Genomic DNA, 20,046 nt, shown 5'->3' with positions numbered 1-20,046 from the left:
TGAACCCACAACCCTCCTTGACGTTAGTCTGGTGCTATTCCCATGACCCCACGTGGCCCTGAGCCCATGCAGTGTACTTAGGACATGACAAGCTGACCTCCTGTATGGATGTGAAGAGCTATGCTCTTGCTTGGTGAACATACATCATTTGGAAGCTGCCTGGCAGCGGTTCACTGGAGCATCTGAGGAAATTCCAGCTTGGGTGGAGGCGCTCACCCGCTGCCACAACCTGCCCCCAGTCGGGAATGTGAGACTGAACCTCGGGCTGAAAGTGATCCCAGCCCTGGCCCCATGCCATCTCCCTATTGGGTTTGCAGTAGTGCCAGCCAGGCCCACTGGGAGCACCTGGCCCCTTCAGGAGCTGGCCCCTCTGCAAAGCCATCTCTGGCCTCTCACAGGCTGTGGAATTGCCACCAGGTGGCGCTAGTTGTAAAGAACCTGCCTGCCAATGCAGGAGACAACAGGAGATGCAGGTTCAATTCCTAGGTTGGGAAGATCTGGAGAAGGAAGTGGCAACACACTTCAGTGTTCTTGTCTGGAGAATCCCATGGACAGAGAAGCCTCATCGGCTACAGTCCATAGGGGTCACAGAGTCATACACGACTGAAGTGACTTAGCACACGTAGAACACATCTACTCCGCCCAGCATGGGGCACAGCTGGGTGACTAGTGTGGCAGGGAGTATTAGCCCAGGGCAGGCAATGCAGGCAAACAGCAAGAAAAGTACTGGTCTCCTTTATTGATCATGGGCAGGGGCACCTCAGCACTGACCAGAAGGTCAGAGGAGGAGCAAGTGGGTAGGAGGTAGGGGCAGGGAGATGCCCACCCTCACTTCCAGTCCTTGAAGAATTGCTTGAAGATGGCACTCTCGCGGCCCTGGGGCAGAATCTCCACCTGTAGGGATGGCAGGGGAGAGTCTGGCTCACAAGGCTGCCACCTCTGCCTCTTCCAGAGCCAGGGAGGAGGGTGCTGGGCACCAGGCTTGAGTCTACAGGCCTTCCAGCCAGTGATGCTCTTCCAGGTAAGCCAAGAGACAAGAAAGATTACAGGGACATGGGCTGAGAAAACAGTGAGAAGGGCAGAACTAGCTAGAATCCATGGCCCAGAGGAGCCACATGAGTCATCCAGAGGCACATCCGGCTAGCTGGACTCCCAGGGGAGCGCTGCCCATCATCCTCTTAGAAAAAAACACGGATTGTGGAATATTACTCAGTCATGAAAGGGAATGCATTTGAATCAGTGCTAGTGAGGTGGATGAAACTAGAGCCTGTTATACAGGGTGAAGTGAGTCAGAGAAAAACAAATGTGGTATAATAACACATATATGGAATCTAGAAAAATTATATTGATGAATCTATTTATAGAGCAGGAACAGAGATGCAGACAGAGAGAGCAGACTTGTGGACACAGCAGGGACAGGAGAGGCTGGGACAAATTGAGAGAGTAGCATTGACATACATATACTACCACGTGTAAAAATAGCTGGTGGGAAGTCACTGTATAACCCAGGGAGCTCAGCCTGGGCTCTGTGACAACCTAGAGGGGCAGGAAGGAGTGCAGGGTGGGGGCGGGGGGCGGGGGGTGCAGGGCAGAGGGTGGGAGGGAGATTCCAGAGAGCGGGGACATATACTTAGGGCTGATTCACATTGTCATACGGCAGAAACAACACAACACTGAAAAGCAATTAGCCTCCAATTAAAAACAAATTTAAAAAATCTTTTTTAAAAAAGTACATTAACAAGTTTAAAAAAAAAAAAAAAGAAAATAACATGTACTGTAAAACTCTGAAGGACTGAGAAGGGCCTTCCCACTGGGTGTTTCCAGGAGGGGAGGCCTGACTGCTCCTGACTGTGCCCGGGGCTTTCTCACCCTTCTTGTCCAGTCCAAGCAAGGGGCAGGGGCCCAGGGAAGAGTCTAGGAAGAGGGTGTGCTGGCACAGGGAGGGCTCCTCACCTGAGTGTTTGGGGCATACCGCATGCGGGTGATAAAGTCCTCCGCCACTTGGAGGGCCGCCTGCCTCTCCTTCTCATTAGCTTTGCGCCCTGGATCATAAGGAGGATAAATTTTAAAAGAGCAGGGACCCTCTCTAGCCCGCATCCCATTTGTCTCGAGGAGATTTAAGGAGGTCCAGATTCCATGGACAGAGGACCCCAGTGGGCTACACAGTCCATGGGGTCACAAAGAGCCAGGCATAACTGAGCAACTGAGCTCACACACCCACAGAATAGCTGGCCTCCTGGTCCTAAGAACACCCTGAGGGGGCTCAGTGAGAAGTCAGCCTCTCCCAACTCACAGCTCCAGATGAAAACTGCCCTCTGCCCGCTCCAATCATCATTCTGCTCGGGCCAGGGCCCCAGGGATATTCAGGGAGAACTAATGTCGCCCTCGCATGAGACACTCAGGCCCCTCTCTCCCTTTCCAGGGCCCCCCGCCTTTTGAGTCTGTCAACTGTACTGTTATCAAGCCTTTCTTGCAAAATTAAATTGGACAGAAAAAAAGGGCATGATTGACTGCAATCTTACTCCCATAAAGCTAGATGCCAACATCAGCCTAATGGTTATACCAACTGAGAGTCAGTAAAAAGGAACAGCAGTGCCCTCCCTTCTCGCCTTTAACCAAACCCTGCACCACCTGGAGGAATTTTTCCAAGGAAACAATGTTGTCAACTGTGGTTGGCTCTTCAGCCAGGCTATTAAAACTCTAATTAGCCACAATATATCTGAGATTAATGTGCTGTATCCTTCCTCTGTGATTGCCTGATGCTTCTCTTCCCAGCTCCTAAGTTTCCTGTTTCTCCCACTGGTTTCTCCATTCTTTGCTTGGGGCTAAAGACACTTCCAAACCAGATCAAACTGGTTAATCCTAAAGGAAATCAACCCTGAATATTCTTTGGAAGGAATGATGCTGAAGCTAAAGCTCCAATACTTTGGCCACCTCATGCAAAGAGATGATTCATCAGAAGACGCTGATGCTAGCAAAGACTAAGGGCAGGAAGAGGATGAGATGGTTAGATGGCATCACTGACTCAATGGACATCAGTTTGAGCAAACTTCTGGAGACAGTGAAGGACAGGGAAGCCTGGCATGCAAAGGCAGCCCCAGCAACACAATCCTCCCCACCCCCTACCACCGTCCTCCTCACCTCTTAGAAACCTGCCTTGTAGCTTGCCACTCCTGGGCCTTCCCTGAGGCAAGAGTGTGATGCCTAATAGCTGCCAAGTTACAACACCTAACACTTCTCCATCCTCCTAGCTGGAAAGTTCTCCTGGTCCTGGTTCATGTCACAAATATTTACTGAGCAAATGCTATACTGAGCAAATGCTATCTCATCAAGGCACTAGAGACAATGTGATTTCATTCAAGAGGTTTATAATCTGGGCAGTTGAGACACATTCAAGAACAAGAAAAGACACAGAACTTCCCTGGTGTTCCAGTGGATGAGAATCCATCTGCCAATGCAGGGGACACAGGTTTGATCCCTGCTCTGGGAAGGTTCCATATGCCTCAGAGCAAACCCATGCGCCACAAGCACGAGCTGCAACTACTGAAGCCTATCCACCTAAAGCCTGTGCTCCACAAGAGAAGCCACCACAATGAGAAACTCAAGCATCAAACCAAGAGGAAGCCCCTGCTCACCGCAACTAGAGAAAGGCATGCAGCAACAAAGACCCAGCACAGCGGGGGAAAAAAAAGAACAAGAAAAGACAAGCACAGAGAATTACTCACAGACTCAGAGCTTTGTTACAATATTTTTAGAGTCTGATCTAGCAAGCAGGCTTCTGCCCAAGGGTGTTTCATTTCTAGCCAATACAACCTCTTGGAAAAACGAGCCCTACCAGTTTGCTACCCAGTGCATAAGGTGAGATTTCATATCTAGAATTGGTCACAGTCAAGGCAGACAGGCAGAAGCAGGGGTCCCAGTGGCACTGAGGCCTAGGAGAGCTCTGTGGCAAGTGGTCCTCAACACAAAGTCAGCAGCAAGACCTGGGAACCCGAGAGATGGTTCCCAGAGCCTGCAAAGTCTCATGTGTGCTAAGTCACTTCAGTGTCCAACTCTCCGCGATCCCATGGACTGTAGACCGTCAGGCCCCTCTGTCCATAGAATTCTCCAGGCAAGAACACTGGAGTGGGTTACCCTCCTCCAAGGGATCGTCCCTATCCAGGGATTGAAGCTGCGTCTCTTATGTCTCCTGCATTGCCAGATGGGTTCTTTATCACTAGCACCACCTGGGAAACCCAGACCTCGAGAATGAGAGTCTCAGGGGTGTGGTTCACTCTGGGTCTTAACAGGGCCCTCAGACGATTCAGAGGTGGGCTGAAGGTGCAGAACCCTTGCCAGGAATTAACCATCAGCCACGGAGGCTCGCTGAGCCAGGTGTCTATGGGCTGGCTGAGCCCTCTCGTGGGAAGCCTTCCTGGTTAGAGTGACCACAGGGGCCTCAGGCTGGTGTGGAGAAGCTACACGTACCCTTCCAGATGTAGATCTTGCCGCAGAGTCCGTTGTCCAACACAAAGCAGTCATCGGGTATCAGCAGCTCGAGGGCGAAGGGGCTGGAATCAGCCAGCTTGGTCAGGTTCATCTGTCCAGTGGCGTCAGAGACCTGGGGGAGAGTGGGCAGTGCCATGTCACCCTCCTTCCCGCAGTTCAAAGCTCTGACCTCCACCAAGGAGCAGGTCCCTCCAGTAGAGGTCCCACTCACCACCCCAGGCTGAACAGCAGACCGAAGGTAGGGGAAGAACTGACAGCTGATAGGCAAATCCCAGACAACACCCATCCCTACTTCAGCCTCAATCACTGCCTCCCAGAGCCCCTGAATCTGTGGAAATTAATTAGACTCCAAATTAACAAGTAAATGCAAAGAATTCAAAAAAGGTACAGTTCAGGGACTTCCCTGGTGGCTCAGACAGTAAAGAATCTGCCTGCAATGGAGAAGACCCGGGTTCAGTCCCTGGGTCTGGAAGATCCCCTGGAGACGGGAATGGCTCCCCACTCCAGTGTTCTTGCCTGGAGAATGCCATGGACAGAGGAGCCTGGTGGGCTACAGTCCACGGGGTTGCAAAGAGTTGGACATGACTGAGCAACTAACACTTCTTTTCAGTGTGCAATGCAGGGGATGCAGGTTCGACCCCTGGTTAGGGAACTAAGATCCCAGATGCCATGGGACAACTAAGCCCAAGTGCCACAACTAGAAAGAAGACTGTGGCTGCAACTAAGGCCCAACGCAGCCAAATAAATAATAAATAAATAGATATTAAAAAAAAAGTAAAGCTCAGCATCGGCTTGTTTCAAACCTCCATATCTAAGAATGGGCTGGAAGGGAAGTGACATTCACCTCCCCAGGAGGGCCGAGCATCCGTTCACTTCCCATCCTCCCCTCACTCCACGCCCTGATAAACCACCCTGGGACCTGGCCCCACCTGCCCGCTGCTTTCTCCTCTCCTCTTCTCTCAGCCCCACAGGCATCAAGATCACACCCCCGCCTGGTCCCAGGGCAGGCCCGGGACACCCACCTTATACAGAGCCGCGGCCTGTGCGTTTGTCCGGTCAGCTGTGAGGTCTTCCTCAGGGTTACCCTCCTTCAGAGAGGGCTTGGGACCCAAGACCTGCAGGGACGAGGGCAGGCCACATTTCCAGGGATTCCTGGGCACCTATCATGCCCAGGACCACCCCCTCACTCCCACCCCCACACCCATGTCTGCACAAAGGCGCCAGGCAGAGCTGGAGAGGGCTCGGTCCCTGGATACCAGTCCCTTCATCCCAAGGGGTACTTGACTCGGAGTCCCACCAAGGCACCTGATGAACCAGCCAAGCCCTAAGCAGGGCCCCAGATGCCCTTACAGCCCTCCTGCTGTGATCACTGCCTCCTTCGGTGGCCTCAAGCAGAGGCCACCCTCCTGCTACCCCCATGTCTCTCAACCTGTATCATGTCGGCAGGCTCCTCCCCATCGGTGACGATCTCCACGTGGGCCTTGCCCTGCCGCTCGCTGTCCCGGATGGCCAGTGCCAGGTCCCGTGCCTTGTTCCGCTCCAATATGTTGGACTTCGCACCACACCAGGCAAAGATGTTCTGGAAGGAAGTGGGGAGGCTCCGGTTAGAGCCACTTGCATCCTGTCCTCTGCAGAACTGAGGCAAGACGATCAAAGACAAGCAAGAAAGCAAGGGAAGCAGGGCCTCTGGGGACAGGAATGACAGTCTCTGTGAGAGCCTTTCTCTGCCCCACACCCCCATCTCCCACAGACTTTTATTTTCCACATCACTTGTGTCATATATTGAAACATCTTTATCTTATTTATAATGTATTTTCCCTGACTAGAAAGTAAGCCTCATTAGGGCATGAGGGTTTTGTTTTGTTTGGCATGACCTGACCCACTGCTGTATGCTCAGTGCCAAACAGAAACAGGCACATCTTTAGGCCCAGAATAAATAGTTATTGCATGAATGAATTGGGTGAATGAGTGAATGAAAGAGTGAATGGGTGAACAGGTGAATGGCGTCCCTGGGCCCAGAATGTCAGATGCCTCTGCGCACTCGCCAGGCATGGCCCTCATCACCTCTACTGAGAAGGTCCCCTGCCTCCATCTCAATGCTTCCAGTCCTCCTTCTAAACAGCATCCAGGTTCCTCTTCCTGTTCCAAATCTTTAGCACGACAGGTACAGTCCAGACCCTCAAAGACTCAATCTCCTCCTGCCCTGTTGCAGCTTCTTAGCACTTTCCACTCCCACTGGTCCTGTCCCCACCCTGCGTCCAAGTCAGGCTGCCTCCTTCCTGGCTGTCGACAGGCATGTCTGTGCCCTTCTCCCACTCAGTGCCTCAGCTCACCCATCACCTTCCCCTGGAATGGCGTTTCCCCTAGTCTAGTCAAGTGGCACTTTCCTGGGGCAGTGGCTTGGCCTAGAAGGCTCCTCACTGCCATAAGCTCCCCCAGCCCATCCCACTGCTCCTAAGAGGACCCTCATCACATCCTGTCATGGGTTAAAATACAGCCAGTGATAGACCTGGCCTTGGCTGCCTGCCCTGGGCCAGCAACTTGTGGTCTCCAGGTGGCGCTAGTGGTAAAGAACCTGCCTGCCGATGCAGGAGACATATGAGATGCGGGTTCAACCCTTGGGTCAGGAAGATCCCCTGGAGAAGGGCATGGCAACCAACTCCAGTATTCTTGCCTGGAGAATACCATGGACAGAGGAGCCTGGGGTCCTTCATGGGGTCACAAAGAGTTGGACACGACTGAAGCGACTTAGCATGCACACATGATGGCTCAGAGCGGGGGCCATAGATTCACCAAGGGAAGAGATGAATGAACTGATTAACGCATGGGATGGGAGGCAGCTAACTCAGAGCTTCAAAGGTTCCAGGAGCACTAGAGAGTAGACTCAGTGTTAGAGGCCAAGACTAGACAGCAGAGGGAGGTTTCTGTCCAAACAAATACAGGGATGTCTTCTAACAGCAACAGTGACCCCCACTTGGAATGGGCTTACAGCTTCTCAGCCCCTTTCCCTCTGCTCTGGCTTCCTAGTCCCTGCCCTTTAAAATAGCACCAAGGAGTTCCCCGGTGGTCCAGTGCTTAGGACTCAGCACTTTCACTGCTGTGGCCCCCATTTCAATCCCTGGTTGGGGAACTAAGATCCTATAGGCTGTGTGCACAGTGTGACTGAAAAGAAAAAAAAAAAACACAGTGACTTCCTGGGCAGTCCAATGGTTAAGACTCCAGGCTCCCAAAACAGGGGGCCCCAGGTTCGATTCCTGGTCAGGGAACTAGATCCCTGATGCCACAGCTAAGATCCAGCACAGGCATAAAAAAGAGAGAGACACACACAGTGCAACATGAGTGGGTGCTCAGTCAGCCTTGCCCACCTACCTGGCCCAGATCCAGGATGAAGCAGTCCCCTGTGTTGAAACTGTCCCAGCTCAGCACCCGCTCAGTGGCACGAATGTTCTTCTTGCCCTTCACCTGGTAGAGTTTCTTGATGGCAGCTGGGGCGGTTCCTGGGGAGGTCTTGTGAAACGCCGACTCCACGCCGCCTTCCTGCAGCCCGGATGGCCAGCCTGAGTGGGCCTCCCCCATCCCCTCCCACCAGCACCCCATGCCCCCTCCCACTGGGCAGGAAGGAAAGCAGGCAAGCAGGAACCGGGTGGGAGGAGGCTCCAGCCCTGAGTGGCCTTGCGCCTTTTGCAGGGTCACGACCAGCAAGAAGGAGCTCAAGGAGAAGCACAGGAGAGGGCGTGGGCAGTGGGTTCTGACCTGGTACTTGAGGCCGTGGGGGAAGTAGCTCATGAAGAGGTCGGACTCATTGCCCTGTGACTCTCGGTGCTGCACAGGCCGCTCTCCGAGCAGGGTGTTGAGGTGCACGGCCAATATGGCGCAGCCCCCCTGCTCGTCCCGGGACGACTGCTGGCCTGGGGTCAGGGGAGGTTGCCGGTGAGACCTAGGCCAGCCCCGACCCCTGCCTGGGCCAGCACCACCCCCACCCCCCACCAGTCCTTCCAGTTCCCTCCCTTACCGATCCACAGGTGCAGGTGGGAGAGCTCTTCCGGGCCATTGTGCAGCACCAGGTAGGAGTCTCCCGAGAAGAAAATGCCGTAGTTCTCAGGGGCCACAGGCACTGGCTTCAGCTTCTCCACCCTCCATATGTGCAGGCCAGGGAGCTTCACGGTCGGTGGGAACGGAGAGCCGCTGCGGGAGGGGAGAGGGTTGGTGAAGGCAGAGGCCCGTATGCAGTGGAGACAAGCAGAGAGACCTGGGGCAGGCCTGGGGACTGCGGTGTGGGGGAGAGGAGGGGCTGCCCTTGGAAGTGAAGAGGAGAAGGGTGAAAGGGGAAGGGGCGCACAGCCTACCTCTGGGGGATGGGTGAGTACATGCTGTTTCTGGATCTGCAAAGACAGAATCAAAGCCATTATGATTACAAATGTCATGAGTACCAGCCTTCACGTTGGTCTGGGGAGGTCCTTCCCAGAGGCCAAGTGCTTCATTATTCAACTAATTCACCTCCAAAAGCAGATTCCTCCATTATTCAGGCAAAGAAACTGAGGCTCAAAGAGTCTAAGTCCCAAGTGACACAGTGACTAGTGAGTGGCTAGCGAAAGCCAGGTCTTGGGCTCCTTGGGCCAGGGTCTTCCCCTTGCTGTGACCTCTTCTGCTTCTAGACAGGAGTCCTAATTCTGGGCATTGCATGAGGCTGGGATATGCCTCTCTAAGTAATAACGGCTTATATTGGAAAAGTCTAAAATCAATGACTTAAAGTCAATGGATAGGAAGCCAAAAAAATAGAGAGAATCAATGAAGCTGGGTTTTGGAAACATCAAAAAAAATGATGACCCGTTTGACACATTGATTAAGTAAAAGAAAAGACACAAATTTCCAATACAGAAACAAGAGAGATGAACACCACTAAAGATCCTACAAGTATTAAAAGGATAAAGAGAATATCACAAAAACTTTATGCCAATATAGTCAACAACTTATACAAAATGGGCAGTCTTTGAAGGATACAAATTATGCAAGTTCACTCAACAAGAATTAGAGGGACTTCCCTGGTGGTCCAGTGGCTGAGGCTCTGTGCTCCCTATACAGGGAGCCCGGTTCCATCCCTGGTCAGGGAACTAGATCCCACATGCAAAACTAAAGATTCCGCATGCCACAACTAAGACTCAGCACAGCCAAATAATAAATATTTTTTTAAAAAGAAGAAGAAATAGATTATTTGAAGGGTTCTAATATCTACTAAAGAAACGGGAAGTGAAAGTGCAAGTCACTCAGTCGTGTCCGACTCTTTGTGACCCCATGGACTTTACAGTCCATGGAATTCTCCAGGCCAGAATACTGGAGTGGATAGCCTTTCCCTTCTCCAGGGGCTTTTCCCAACCCAGGGATTGAACCCAAGTCTCCCGAGTTGCAGGCGGATTCTTTACCAGCTGAGTCACAAGGGAAGCCCAAGAATACTGGAGTGGGTAGCCTATCCCTTCTCCAGTGGATCTTCCTGACCCAGGAATCGAACTGGGGTCTCCTGAATTGCAGGCAGATTCTTTACCAACTGAACTATTAGGGAATCCCAAAAGAAACTGAAATGGTACTTAAAAACTACCCACCCCCAAATTTCAAGTTCAGATAAATTCTACCAAAAACTTAAGGAAGGCATGCCAATCCTTCATAATCCATCCCATGCTGCCACCATTTTCCTGATGTAACAAAATCAGATAAAAATATTATAGAAAAGGAAATTAGACCAAGATCCCTCATGAACACAAGAAAAAACCTGACAAAATTTTAGCACATAGAATTCAGAAATATATAGAAAGGTGAAACATTATGACTAAACAGGGTTTACTCCAGAAATGCAAAGTTGGTTTAACATCTGAAAATCAATGTAATCCACCCGATTGACAAGCCATATAAACAAACATAAAATCATCTCTATAGATAAAAACAAACCACTTAGAAAAATTCTACATCCATTTTTGATTTAAAAAAAGCTTTCAGCAAAAGAGAAATAGAAGGGAATTTCCTCTTTTTCTGGCCATGCTATGGGGCACGTGGGAGAAGGCAATGGCACCCCACTCCAGTACTCTTGCCTGGAAAATCCTATGGACGGAGGAGCCTGGTGGACTGCAGTCCATGGGATCGCTAGGAGTTGGACACGATTGTATAACTTTCAAGTAGACAACCTGAGCAACTTCACTTTCACTTTTCACTTTCATGCATTGGAGAAGGAAATGGCAAGCCACTCCAGTGTTCTTGCCTGGATAATCCCAGGGACGGGGGAGCCTGGTGGGCTGCCGTCTCTGGGGTCACACAGAGTCGGACACGACTGAAGTGACTTAGCAGCATGGGGCACGTGGGATCTTAGCTCCCCAGCCAGGGATCAAATCCATGCTCCCTACAATGGGAAAGAAGTGAAAGGGCAAGTTGCTCAGTCATGTCCAACTCTTGCGACCCCATGGACTGTCCATGGGGTCATGGAATTCCAAGTCCATGGAATTCTCCAAGCCAGACTACTGGAGTGGGTAGCCTTTCCCTTCTCCAGGGGATCTTCCCAACTCAGGGATTGAACCCAGGTCTCCCGCATTGCAGGCGAATTCTTTACCAGCTGAGCCACAAGGGAAGCCCAGTCTTAACCCATTTTATCCCTGCAATGGGAGCACAGTCTTAACAATTAGACTGCCAGGGAAGTTCCAGAAGGGAATGTCCTTAGCCTAATAAAAGGCATCTACCAAAATTGAACAAAAAAATCCCAGAAATAAAAACACAGAAAAACCTACAGCTAACATTAGACTTAGCGCTTTCTCAAATTCTAAACTCCCTACCTAGGGAATTTCCTCCATTCCCAGGCATTAGCTATCACTTCTATATGTCCAGCATCCCTCAAATACCAGGATGATGAATATCATCTTTATTCTGTAGGACAGTAAGAGCAACCTTTTTGGACAAAAGTTATTTCAGGAAAAAAAATGCTCAAGGCAAGCATTTTAAAAAATACTGTCTTCTGGATTTCCCTGGTGGTCCAGTGGTTGAGAGTCCGCTGGCCATTGCAGGCGACACACGTTCGATCCCTGGACTAGGGAGATCTCACATGTCGCAGGGCAACAAAGGCTGTGGGACCCAACTACTGAGACTGCGCTCTAAAGCCCAGGAGGACCATTACTGAGCGCCCCAGAACCCATGCTCCGTAACAAGAGAAGCCCGCGCATCGCAATTAGAGAGCAGCTCCAGCTCTCTGCAACTTAGAGAGAGCCTGCAGGCAGCAACAAGGACCCAGTGTAGCCAATAAAAACATAAACAAAAAATTTTAAAAATGTTATCTTTTTAAAAATTAGCAACTGCAGTAGCTATAGCTTCACTCACTCTCCTATGTGCCCAATTCTAGAGGATTTCTTTGACTGAAAATGCAGAGCTCACAGTCAAGAACCGTCACACAATTTATGCTGTGCGACTGAACAGGGAGCCCCAGTGGTGCAAGAGAAGGACCTGGAGAATTTCAGGGTTGAAAGTCACCATTAGGAGACTCTTGCGGGGCTGGGGAAGCAGGAAGTACAAAGAGAACTTTTAGGGAGAGCAGAGGGTGTGGAGTCTGAGTAGGAAAAAAAAAAGAAATAGGAGCAGTGGCCATGGGTGTAAAATACCATGTGAGTAATGACTTTGCTTTTCTTTCCTAATTTACAACATAGTATGTGCATACTGAGTCGTGTCCAACTCTGCAGCCCCATGGACTCTAGCCCACCAGGCTTCTCAGTCCATGGGGATTCTCCAGGCAAGAATACTGGAGTGGGTTGCCATTTCCTACTCCAGGGCATCTTCCCCATCCAGGGATGGAAGCCACGTCTCCTGAGGCTCCTGTACTGGCAGACAGATTCTTTACCACTGAGCCACCGGGGAAGCCCTACTCAAAACACAACGGAAAGGCACATTTTTGGAATCACACTTCCCCAAGGGAGGGGGGCAGACAGTGAGGGGGAGGTTTGGGGGAGGAAACGTCAATGATTCTCAATCCCACAAAGGGTCACATGCTGTGCCCACATCCCCTGCAACAGACAGCTCAGCCTGTGACTCAGGCCCCAAGCGGTGAGGTGGCCGCCCCCAAGCACAAGCCAGGGTGGGTAGAGCTCAGGGACAGAAATGGCGTGCTCATTGCCAGCTATTTTTTGTTGTTGTTGTTCCTGAGCTAAGAGCTCAGGCCATAACTCAATAGCAGGCAGACCATACGTGGGGCTGCCAGCCTCCAAGAGCCATCGCAGCATTTTGTTGAGAGGGGCTGGCTGCCCTCATCCCTCTGGCTTTCTAGCCTGGCCACCCATTAGAATTACGTTTCGAGTGCGTGTGCTAAGTCACTTCATTCACATTTGACTCTCTGCGACCCCATGGATGGTAGCACACCAGGCTTCTCTGTCCATGGGATTCTCCAGGCAAGAATACTGGAGTGGGTTGCCATGCCCTCCTCCAGGGGATCCTCCCCACCCAGGGATTGAACCCATGTCTCTTGCAGCTCCTGCATTGCAGAAGAACTATGTTAGGATCTTACAAAAACTTCGAAGCCCAGGCCTGGAGACTTGATTCCATGGGTCTTGATTCCATGGGCATTTGAACTATGTCCTAGGTGGTTCTCATTCTGCCAGTTAACTGTGTCCAGAACAGCATCTCTATCTGTCTGCATATTAGAGTCACTTGGGTTTTTTTTTTTTTTTTAAATCCCCATGTCCAGGCCAGTTAAAACCAGACTCTCCAGGGTGGAGCTGGAGTATCAGTGCCAGAGAAGTTCCAGGTGACTCTAACGCTGCTCCCTGGCCCCCACCAAGCGCCCACTGACACTGGCCTGTCACTCGTCCTCTCCCCACAACCCCTCTGCCCAAGCCCACAGCCCCTCAGCTTCCTTAGTGCCAACCTCAACCCTGAGGACCATCAAAGCCCTGCCACTCATCCAGACCCATTTCAAGCCTCAGCTATCATTTGGTGGCTTTGTCCTTCTCTGGGAGTTCTCATCTTCTTCCCGCTCACAGGCTGTCTTAGAGTATGACCTGATAGCTCCGTGTCTCAGGTAGAGCAGGGGACACGCCCAGCACTTCTGCATTCCTCAAGCAGCCCATGACAAGGTCTATTCAGTTCCATTCTAGGTCTATGCTGGGAACTCGGCATTGGGAAGGGGCCCAGAAATGAAGAACAACCCACAAGTCTCATGGTCTCTAGAGGATGGGCTGTGAAGCAGGAAACCGTCACTTCCAGGAGACCACATAAAACTTCCCCTAGGTGCGGAACATCACAGAATCAGATGTCAGCATTAGAAGGAGCTTTATTTAATACTCGGGTTTCCTTGTGGCTCAGATAGTAAAGAATCTGCCTGCAATGCAGGACACCCAGGTTCGATCCCTGGATCCAGTAGATCCCCTGGAGAAGGAAATGGCTACCCACTCTAGTATTCTCATCTGGAGAATTCCATGGACGGAGAAGCCTGGCGCACTACAGTCCATGGGGTCACAAAGAGTCGGACACAACTGAAAGACTAACACACACACACACACATACACACACACTCCAGATCTGCCTCCCAACACACACCCAGACATGAGCACGGCACAGAAATCCCTACATCCCTCACCATTTCTTCTTGAATACCTTTCCTGGTGGGGAACTCACCACCTCACAGGGGAGCCGCTTCTATACTTCTTATGTTAAAACCTTTTAGTTTTTCCCACTCCGCCACAGCATGCTGAGTTACAGGCCTGGCTGTCTCCCCGACTCGACTATAAAGGCCTTTCAGGAAGGAACCATATTTTGCCTGGAACGTTGGGCTGTGCCCAGTAGCCTGCAGGCACTCAGGATTAACTGCACTTGTTGAGCTCCAATGATTAGACCAGATGGAGCCTAAGAGATAACCCAGGATTTCAATAGGGAGGAGCAGCCCTGGAGGCAGAAATTAGGGGCCAGGGTTGGAGGGGAGGACGGGTGCCCTGCTGGCTGTCCCGAGGTCCTGACTTAGGAAGGAGCTGGCCTTTGAAGACACACTGGGAGTGGGGGAGTTGATTATGCAGACTTTTCCAGCAATGCCTGTCAGCTGTAAAGATGACAGGTGCTCGATGCTGTCTGCACCCTTCTCAGATTCCGATTCCACTGATTCCCAACAGGTCCCTTCATCGTTTGCCCTTAGGTGTGAAATGCCAACAGCTCCTACCCCACTCCCCAAGAAAGAATCAGGGGTGAGTGTCAACACTAAAGATGACACCAGCTATTCCCAGCTGAGAACCTGGGCTTTCACAGGAGCTGCAGGGTCTAGAAGCCTCACCTGGGGATCCTCAGTCAGTGCTCCCTCCCCAGACACCAAGCAGGACTCCCACCCTTTCCCAGGTGCAAACTGGTGGCACAGCGGTAAAGAAACCGCCTGCCAATGCAGGAGATGCAAGAGACGCGGGTTCAATCCCTGGGTTTGGAGGATCATCTGGAGTAGGAAATGACAACCCACTTCAGTATTCTTGCTTGGAAAATCCCATGGACAGAGGAGCCTGGCCGGCTACAGTCCATGGGGTCGCAAAGAGTCAGACAAGACTGACCATGCACGTGACTGACCCACCCTTTCCGGGCTCCACCTTTGCCTTCCCGTACCCTACCCTAGGCAGCTGGCCAGATCCCCATCAGAGTTCTTCTTAAGTTTGCAAAAATAATGAACCCTGAGGCATAGTTTGGTCTGAATTCAAATGCTAGGCCTGCCCCCTCCCCCATTCCAGCCCACCCATCTGCTGTCACACCACCATCCCGTCTTAGGAACAAGTACCATCAAAGCTGAATGCACCTCTGGGCTGGCTGAGGGCCTTCAGGAGTCTGGTCAGGTCACTCGGTGTGGTGGCCTCTGGTAGCAGATCACACACCACCTCTCCACAAGCCAGGACAATCCCTGGTCCGGGCGTCCCTTATCCCACCCAGGGAACCCACAAGGCTCCAGTGCCTGGACAGGGCAGCAGTGTCTGTGTGTGTGTTGGGGGAGGGGGCACACCAGTCCTGGACAAAGCAGCTTCCAGAAATGTGAGTCTCTGTGTCTGCCCTCATCTGCCCACCTAAGAGGGTCCCGGCCAGCCCACCCCACACCCCATCTCCCTCGGCCTTCCTCCCCACTTTCACCTGTTCCGAGCAGCTCTGCTTCCTCCTACTTCTGCTTTTCAGGCTCCTCCAGCCCCACCTCAGTCTCTCACTTCCCTCAGCTCTTCCTCCAGGTGGCCCCACCCATCAGCCCCACCCCTGGGCTCCAGCCCCAGCTAGTGCTGAGGTCCGTCCTCCACAGGAAGGGGTGGACTGTGCTGGGCAGCCAGGCAGGGCCTGACAGAGGAAAGCAACACTGCGACCAGGCTGGCTCTTCAGAGACCCGCCCCGCCACTGCCCAGAGGCTGGAAACCCACCCCAGCTCCAAGCCTCCCCATCACAGTGGCCTCCGCCAGCGGCAGCAGGCCAGGGCTAGCAGCCCTGAGTCTGGGGCCTGCAAGAAAAACCACAGGAAAGCTGAGACTGGCCACATTCCCCCGCTTACCAGCCTGGGGCAGGCATGACTGCCTGGCCCTGGCTTCAGCTGAATTAGTCACATTTCCTGGGTGGAGTCACTGCCTCGGCATCACTTTTTCCTCCTCCCTGGCTTGTCTTTCTCCTTGCCTGAATGACTACATTTGACTTTTGTTGTAGTTGTTGAAGCTCAGTTCCCAGGGAATGGCAGAGGTGGGTGACACAGACTTTGCGATGTCCTGCATGCTGGTTTCCTAAGTGGCCCTAGTGGTAACGAACCCATCCATCAGTGCAGGAGACAAAAGAGATGTGGGTTCAATCCCTGGGTAGGGAAGATCCCCTGGAGGAGAGCATGGCAACCCACTCCAGTATTCTTGCCTGGAGAATTCCATAGACAGAGGAGCCTGGCAGACTACAGTCCATGGGGTCCCACAGAATGGGACACGACTGAAGCGACTTAGTATGCATGCAGACATTGGGAACAAGCACTGAATCTGAATCTCTCTTAACCGAGTGCTTAGGTCCCTGGTCAAATTCCTAACAAGTCAATAGTAATTCTAAGGGTGCAAGTTAGGATAATGAAGGGTCTGTAATGCCCTGTGGTCACTAAGCCTTCCCAGGTGGCGCTAGTGGTAAAGAATGCACTTGCCAATGCTGGAGACATAAGAGATGTGGGGTCGGGAATATCCCCTAGAGGAGGGCATAGCAGCCCACTTCAGTATTCTTGCCTGGAGAATCCCATGGACAGAGGAGCCTGCTGTGCTCCAGTCCACAGGGTGGCACAGAGACGGACATGACTTAGCACGCACTCACACATGCTGGGTGCCTCTCACATCTACCCTTGCTCAGCTGCTCATTCACCAGGTGTTGACTATCACACATTCTCAGCCTCAGGCGCTCTGAGGGACAGCAATAAAAATAATCATGGTTCTGACTCTACCCAGACGCCATCTTGCCTTCAATACATCATAAGGCCCTGGAGCTAGTCTGTCCAACTTGCTTGTTTGCTTTCCAGAGGAGGCTAGGGGGACCCTGAGAGCACAAGTGACTGGTCCACGATCACACAGGGAGAGGCAGGTAGAGCAAGGGAAGAAGCTTCCATGCCCTCCTAAATCTATATGGGAGGATGCAGCTAGAATCTGTACACGCTCCAGGAGGAAGTCAAGGGCCTTTTAGCCCAGGACTCTGGCCCGTCTCCCCAAGATACCCGCCAGGCTTGGCCCAGGGCTAATCAACAGACTAGATTGAGATAAGATTCAGCCTTCAGGGCCCCATCCAGGGAGTGGCAGTGGAACAGAATCAATCCACATTAGAATTTCTGGACTGGAACAAAATGAGAAGTTAAATGTTCTCTTCAAAGAACACAAACTCTAGCTGGTACCTGAGTGTCTCCAGGTCCTTAAGAAGAGGGTCTGGTGTAATGGAAAGACTGAACAGTTTGATTACTATTGATTCTGCTTCGTCTTCCTGGCAGGCTGCAGTCCATGGAATCTCAGAGTCAGATATGACTGAACGACTGAACCACAACTGCTTCCTCTTGCAAGTGACTTAACTTTCTGTAGCCTCCCTGTGCCCTATCTGTAAAATGGGCATGAAGATAAACAAGCAGATTAAATGAGATGGTGTAATTAATGAGATGGTGGCTCGGTAGTAAAAGAATCCGACTGCAATGCAGGAGACTTGCAGGAGAAGAAGGTTGGATCCCTGGGTCGGGAAGATCCCTTGGAGAAGGGAATGGCAATCCACTCCAATATCCTTGCCTGGGAGCATGGACAGAGAAGCCTGGCAGGCTGCAGTCCTTGGATTCGCAAAAGATTCGGACATAACCGATCGACTATGCAACAACTGAACAAATAATAGATGCTCAATTAACTTAGATGGCTTTCTCTGGCCAACAGAGAATTTATCCCGGGACCTCAGTTCATGTGCCGGGCATCTCTGGAAGCAATCCTCCTGCCTCCTCCCCCAGTTCACAATTTAGCAGAGAGATGGGAAGTTAAACCCCAGATCGCTCCTGGGGCTTGGCTTTCCATTGTTGCCCTTCCGGAGCCCCGCCCTAGAAAGGCTGGTCCACTCCGGTGTGCACCAGTGCAGAACCTGAGTGGCTCTGGGGCTCTAGACTCCGCAGTGACCAAGGGCACAAGGATGAATCCAACTCACTGCTCTCTTGCTACACTGGAGCCTCACCTGGCTGAAAAAAAAGGTGGCCCCATCGCGGAGGAGGGCAGAGGAGGCTTTGCAAACTAACAAGGAAACAAACTAACAAGAAAACAAAAGAGCAGTTCCTTTAAAAGAATTTAGGAGTCTCAAGCCTCTTGGAACTCTAACAGTACACAGGCTATTATTGACATTATCTGCTAACCAAACACTAAAACTTCTTTTTAACAAACTCATATTTCTCCTCCCTCTCCGGTCTCCCAGTGAGAGATGCTCAGTTGGTCCCAAATGGAATAAAATAAACATTCCTTTAGCACGGCTGCTCCCTCCCGCCCCTCCTTAGGGGAAAGGAGGAGAGATGATTAGACACGCGGGTGCACCCCTAAGAAAAGAGGGGGGAGCAGGGTGCCCCGTGACCGGCTGAGCCCCTCAGAAGCCTACAGGGGGAACTCAGGCGCCTGCTGGTCAGACCCCAAGCGCTACTTGCCTGTCTGCGCCCCGCTGGCTCGCTCTGGGCACTGTCTCTGCTGCCCTCCCCTCCTCTTCTCCCGGGCCCCAGCCCAGCCCTCGCCCCCGCCCCCGTCCCCGACGTGAAAGGCTGGAAGCCTCCCCGCCTACCCGAGTGAGTCAGAGGGGAGGGCCGGGCCCCTCGCAGTCGTCCCTCCGGTGGAGGCTCGGCACCGAGAGGGACTGAGAATTTGGGCTGGTATTAGGGAAACTAACAACCTTACTATGTGGTAAACTTGGCCAGAGCAAGGTGTTCACATCCGATTCAATTGTTAGATCCTTGAGCTGGATTAAACAGGAATAGCTACTTCTCCTTTAGTGCCTGCTTTGTACTCAATGCTTTAAAATCTTTTATTTATTTATTCCACCACACACACACCGCACCTCCCCCCACCCCCCCTCCAATGCCCCGCACTGCATTTGGGATCTTACTTTCCCACCGGGGACTGAACCCATTACCCCTGTAGCAGAAGCTCAGTGTTTTAACCACTGCACTGCCAGGGAAGTCCCTGTATTTGGTGCTTTAAACTCGACCTCGTTCAGTCCTCACAACTATTTGTGGTTATGCTGCCTAATAGATAATCCTCTGAGAGGCTCAAAGAGGGTGGGTCACAGGTCCAGGGTCACACTGCCAGTTCAGTAGTAGAACCAGGATTCTAATACAGGCTAGTGTGGCTTCAAACTGGTGCAGGAGATATAACACCCCACCCTTCCTTTTATTCAGAGGGAAACAGTCCAGCCAGTGTCCATACTTGGAGGTCAGGTCTTCTTTAAGTGAACCACCAACAGTCCACACTCCCACATTGGCTTTTGAATGAAGAGAACCATGCACAGCAGGCCAAACCTCGAAAGATGTCAGCTGACAAGAAGCACCAGGATTAGGGCATGGCCCCTTGACCCAGAAGTAAGAGGACTTTTTCAAGCAGCTTGGAAAATTACAACCAGTATGACTTTCTCCAAGGCCCACTGATGGGGTCTGGTTCAGTTTAAGTCGCTCAGTTGTGTCCAACTCTTTGCGACCCCATGGACTGCAGCGTGCTAGGCTTCCCTGTCCATCAACAACTCCCAGAGCCTACTCAAACTCATGTCCATTGAATCGGTGATGCCATCCAACCATCTCATACTTTTTCACCCCCTTCTCCTCCCACCTTCAGTCTTTCCCAGCATCAGGGTCTTTTCAAATGAGTGAGTTCTTTGCATTAGGTGGCCAAAGTATTAGAGTTTCAGCTTTAGCATCAGTCCTTCCAATGAATACTCAGGATTGATCTCCTTTAGGACAGACTGGTTTGATCTCCTTGCTGTCCAAGGGACTCTCAAGAGTCTTTTCCAACACCGCAGTTCAAAACATCAATTCTTCGGTGCTCAGCTTTCTTCACAGTCCAACTCTCACATCCATACATGACTACTGGAAAA

General features: G+C 51.7%; 1 protein-coding gene across 3 annotated transcripts; it reads right to left on the bottom strand.

Moving 5' to 3' along the window:
* Positions 1-719: 719 nt before the first annotated feature.
* On the bottom strand, positions 720-18,760 carry CAPG (capping actin protein, gelsolin like). 3 transcript variants are annotated; one of them, XM_027555554.1, is made up of 10 exons: positions 18,745-18,760; positions 8,835-8,870; positions 8,501-8,673; positions 8,242-8,396; positions 7,858-8,025; positions 5,918-6,067; positions 5,511-5,603; positions 4,468-4,600; positions 1,954-2,042; positions 720-894 (listed from the first exon to the last, which is right to left on the bottom strand). In XM_027555554.1, the coding sequence occupies exons 2-10, from the start codon at positions 8,855-8,857 to the stop codon at positions 829-831; spliced, it is 1,050 nt and encodes a 349-aa protein (XP_027411355.1). In that variant the 5' UTR covers positions 8,858-8,870; positions 18,745-18,760; the 3' UTR covers positions 720-828. The 3 variants fall into 3 exon arrangements, with proteins under 3 accessions (XP_027411355.1, XP_027411354.1, XP_027411353.1); XM_027555553.1 differs by lacking the exon at positions 18,745-18,760 and adding an exon at positions 18,614-18,689; XM_027555552.1 differs by lacking the exon at positions 18,745-18,760 and adding an exon at positions 15,598-15,744.
* Positions 18,761-20,046: the final 1,286 nt, after the last annotated feature.

Source organism: Bos indicus x Bos taurus, chromosome 11, assembly GCF_003369695.1.
Source record: "Bos indicus x Bos taurus breed Angus x Brahman F1 hybrid chromosome 11, Bos_hybrid_MaternalHap_v2.0, whole genome shotgun sequence".
Classification (NCBI taxonomy): domain Eukaryota; kingdom Metazoa; phylum Chordata; class Mammalia; order Artiodactyla; family Bovidae; genus Bos; species Bos indicus x Bos taurus.
This window is presented reverse-complemented; position numbering and strand designations above follow the sequence as displayed.

Excerpts from the sequence above, each read along its gene's own strand:
- CAPG (XM_027555554.1), bottom strand. The coding sequence starts at position 8,857 with ATGTACTCACCCATCCCCCAGAG. Across the intron at positions 8,026-8,241 it reads CCCACGGCCTCAAGTACCAG|GAAGGCGGCGTGGAGTCGGC; the intron begins GTCAGAACCCAC and ends TCCGGGCTGCAG. Across the intron at positions 2,043-4,467 it reads CAAGATCTACATCTGGAAGG|GGCGCAAAGCTAATGAGAAG; the intron begins GTACGTGTAGCT and ends CTTATGATCCAG.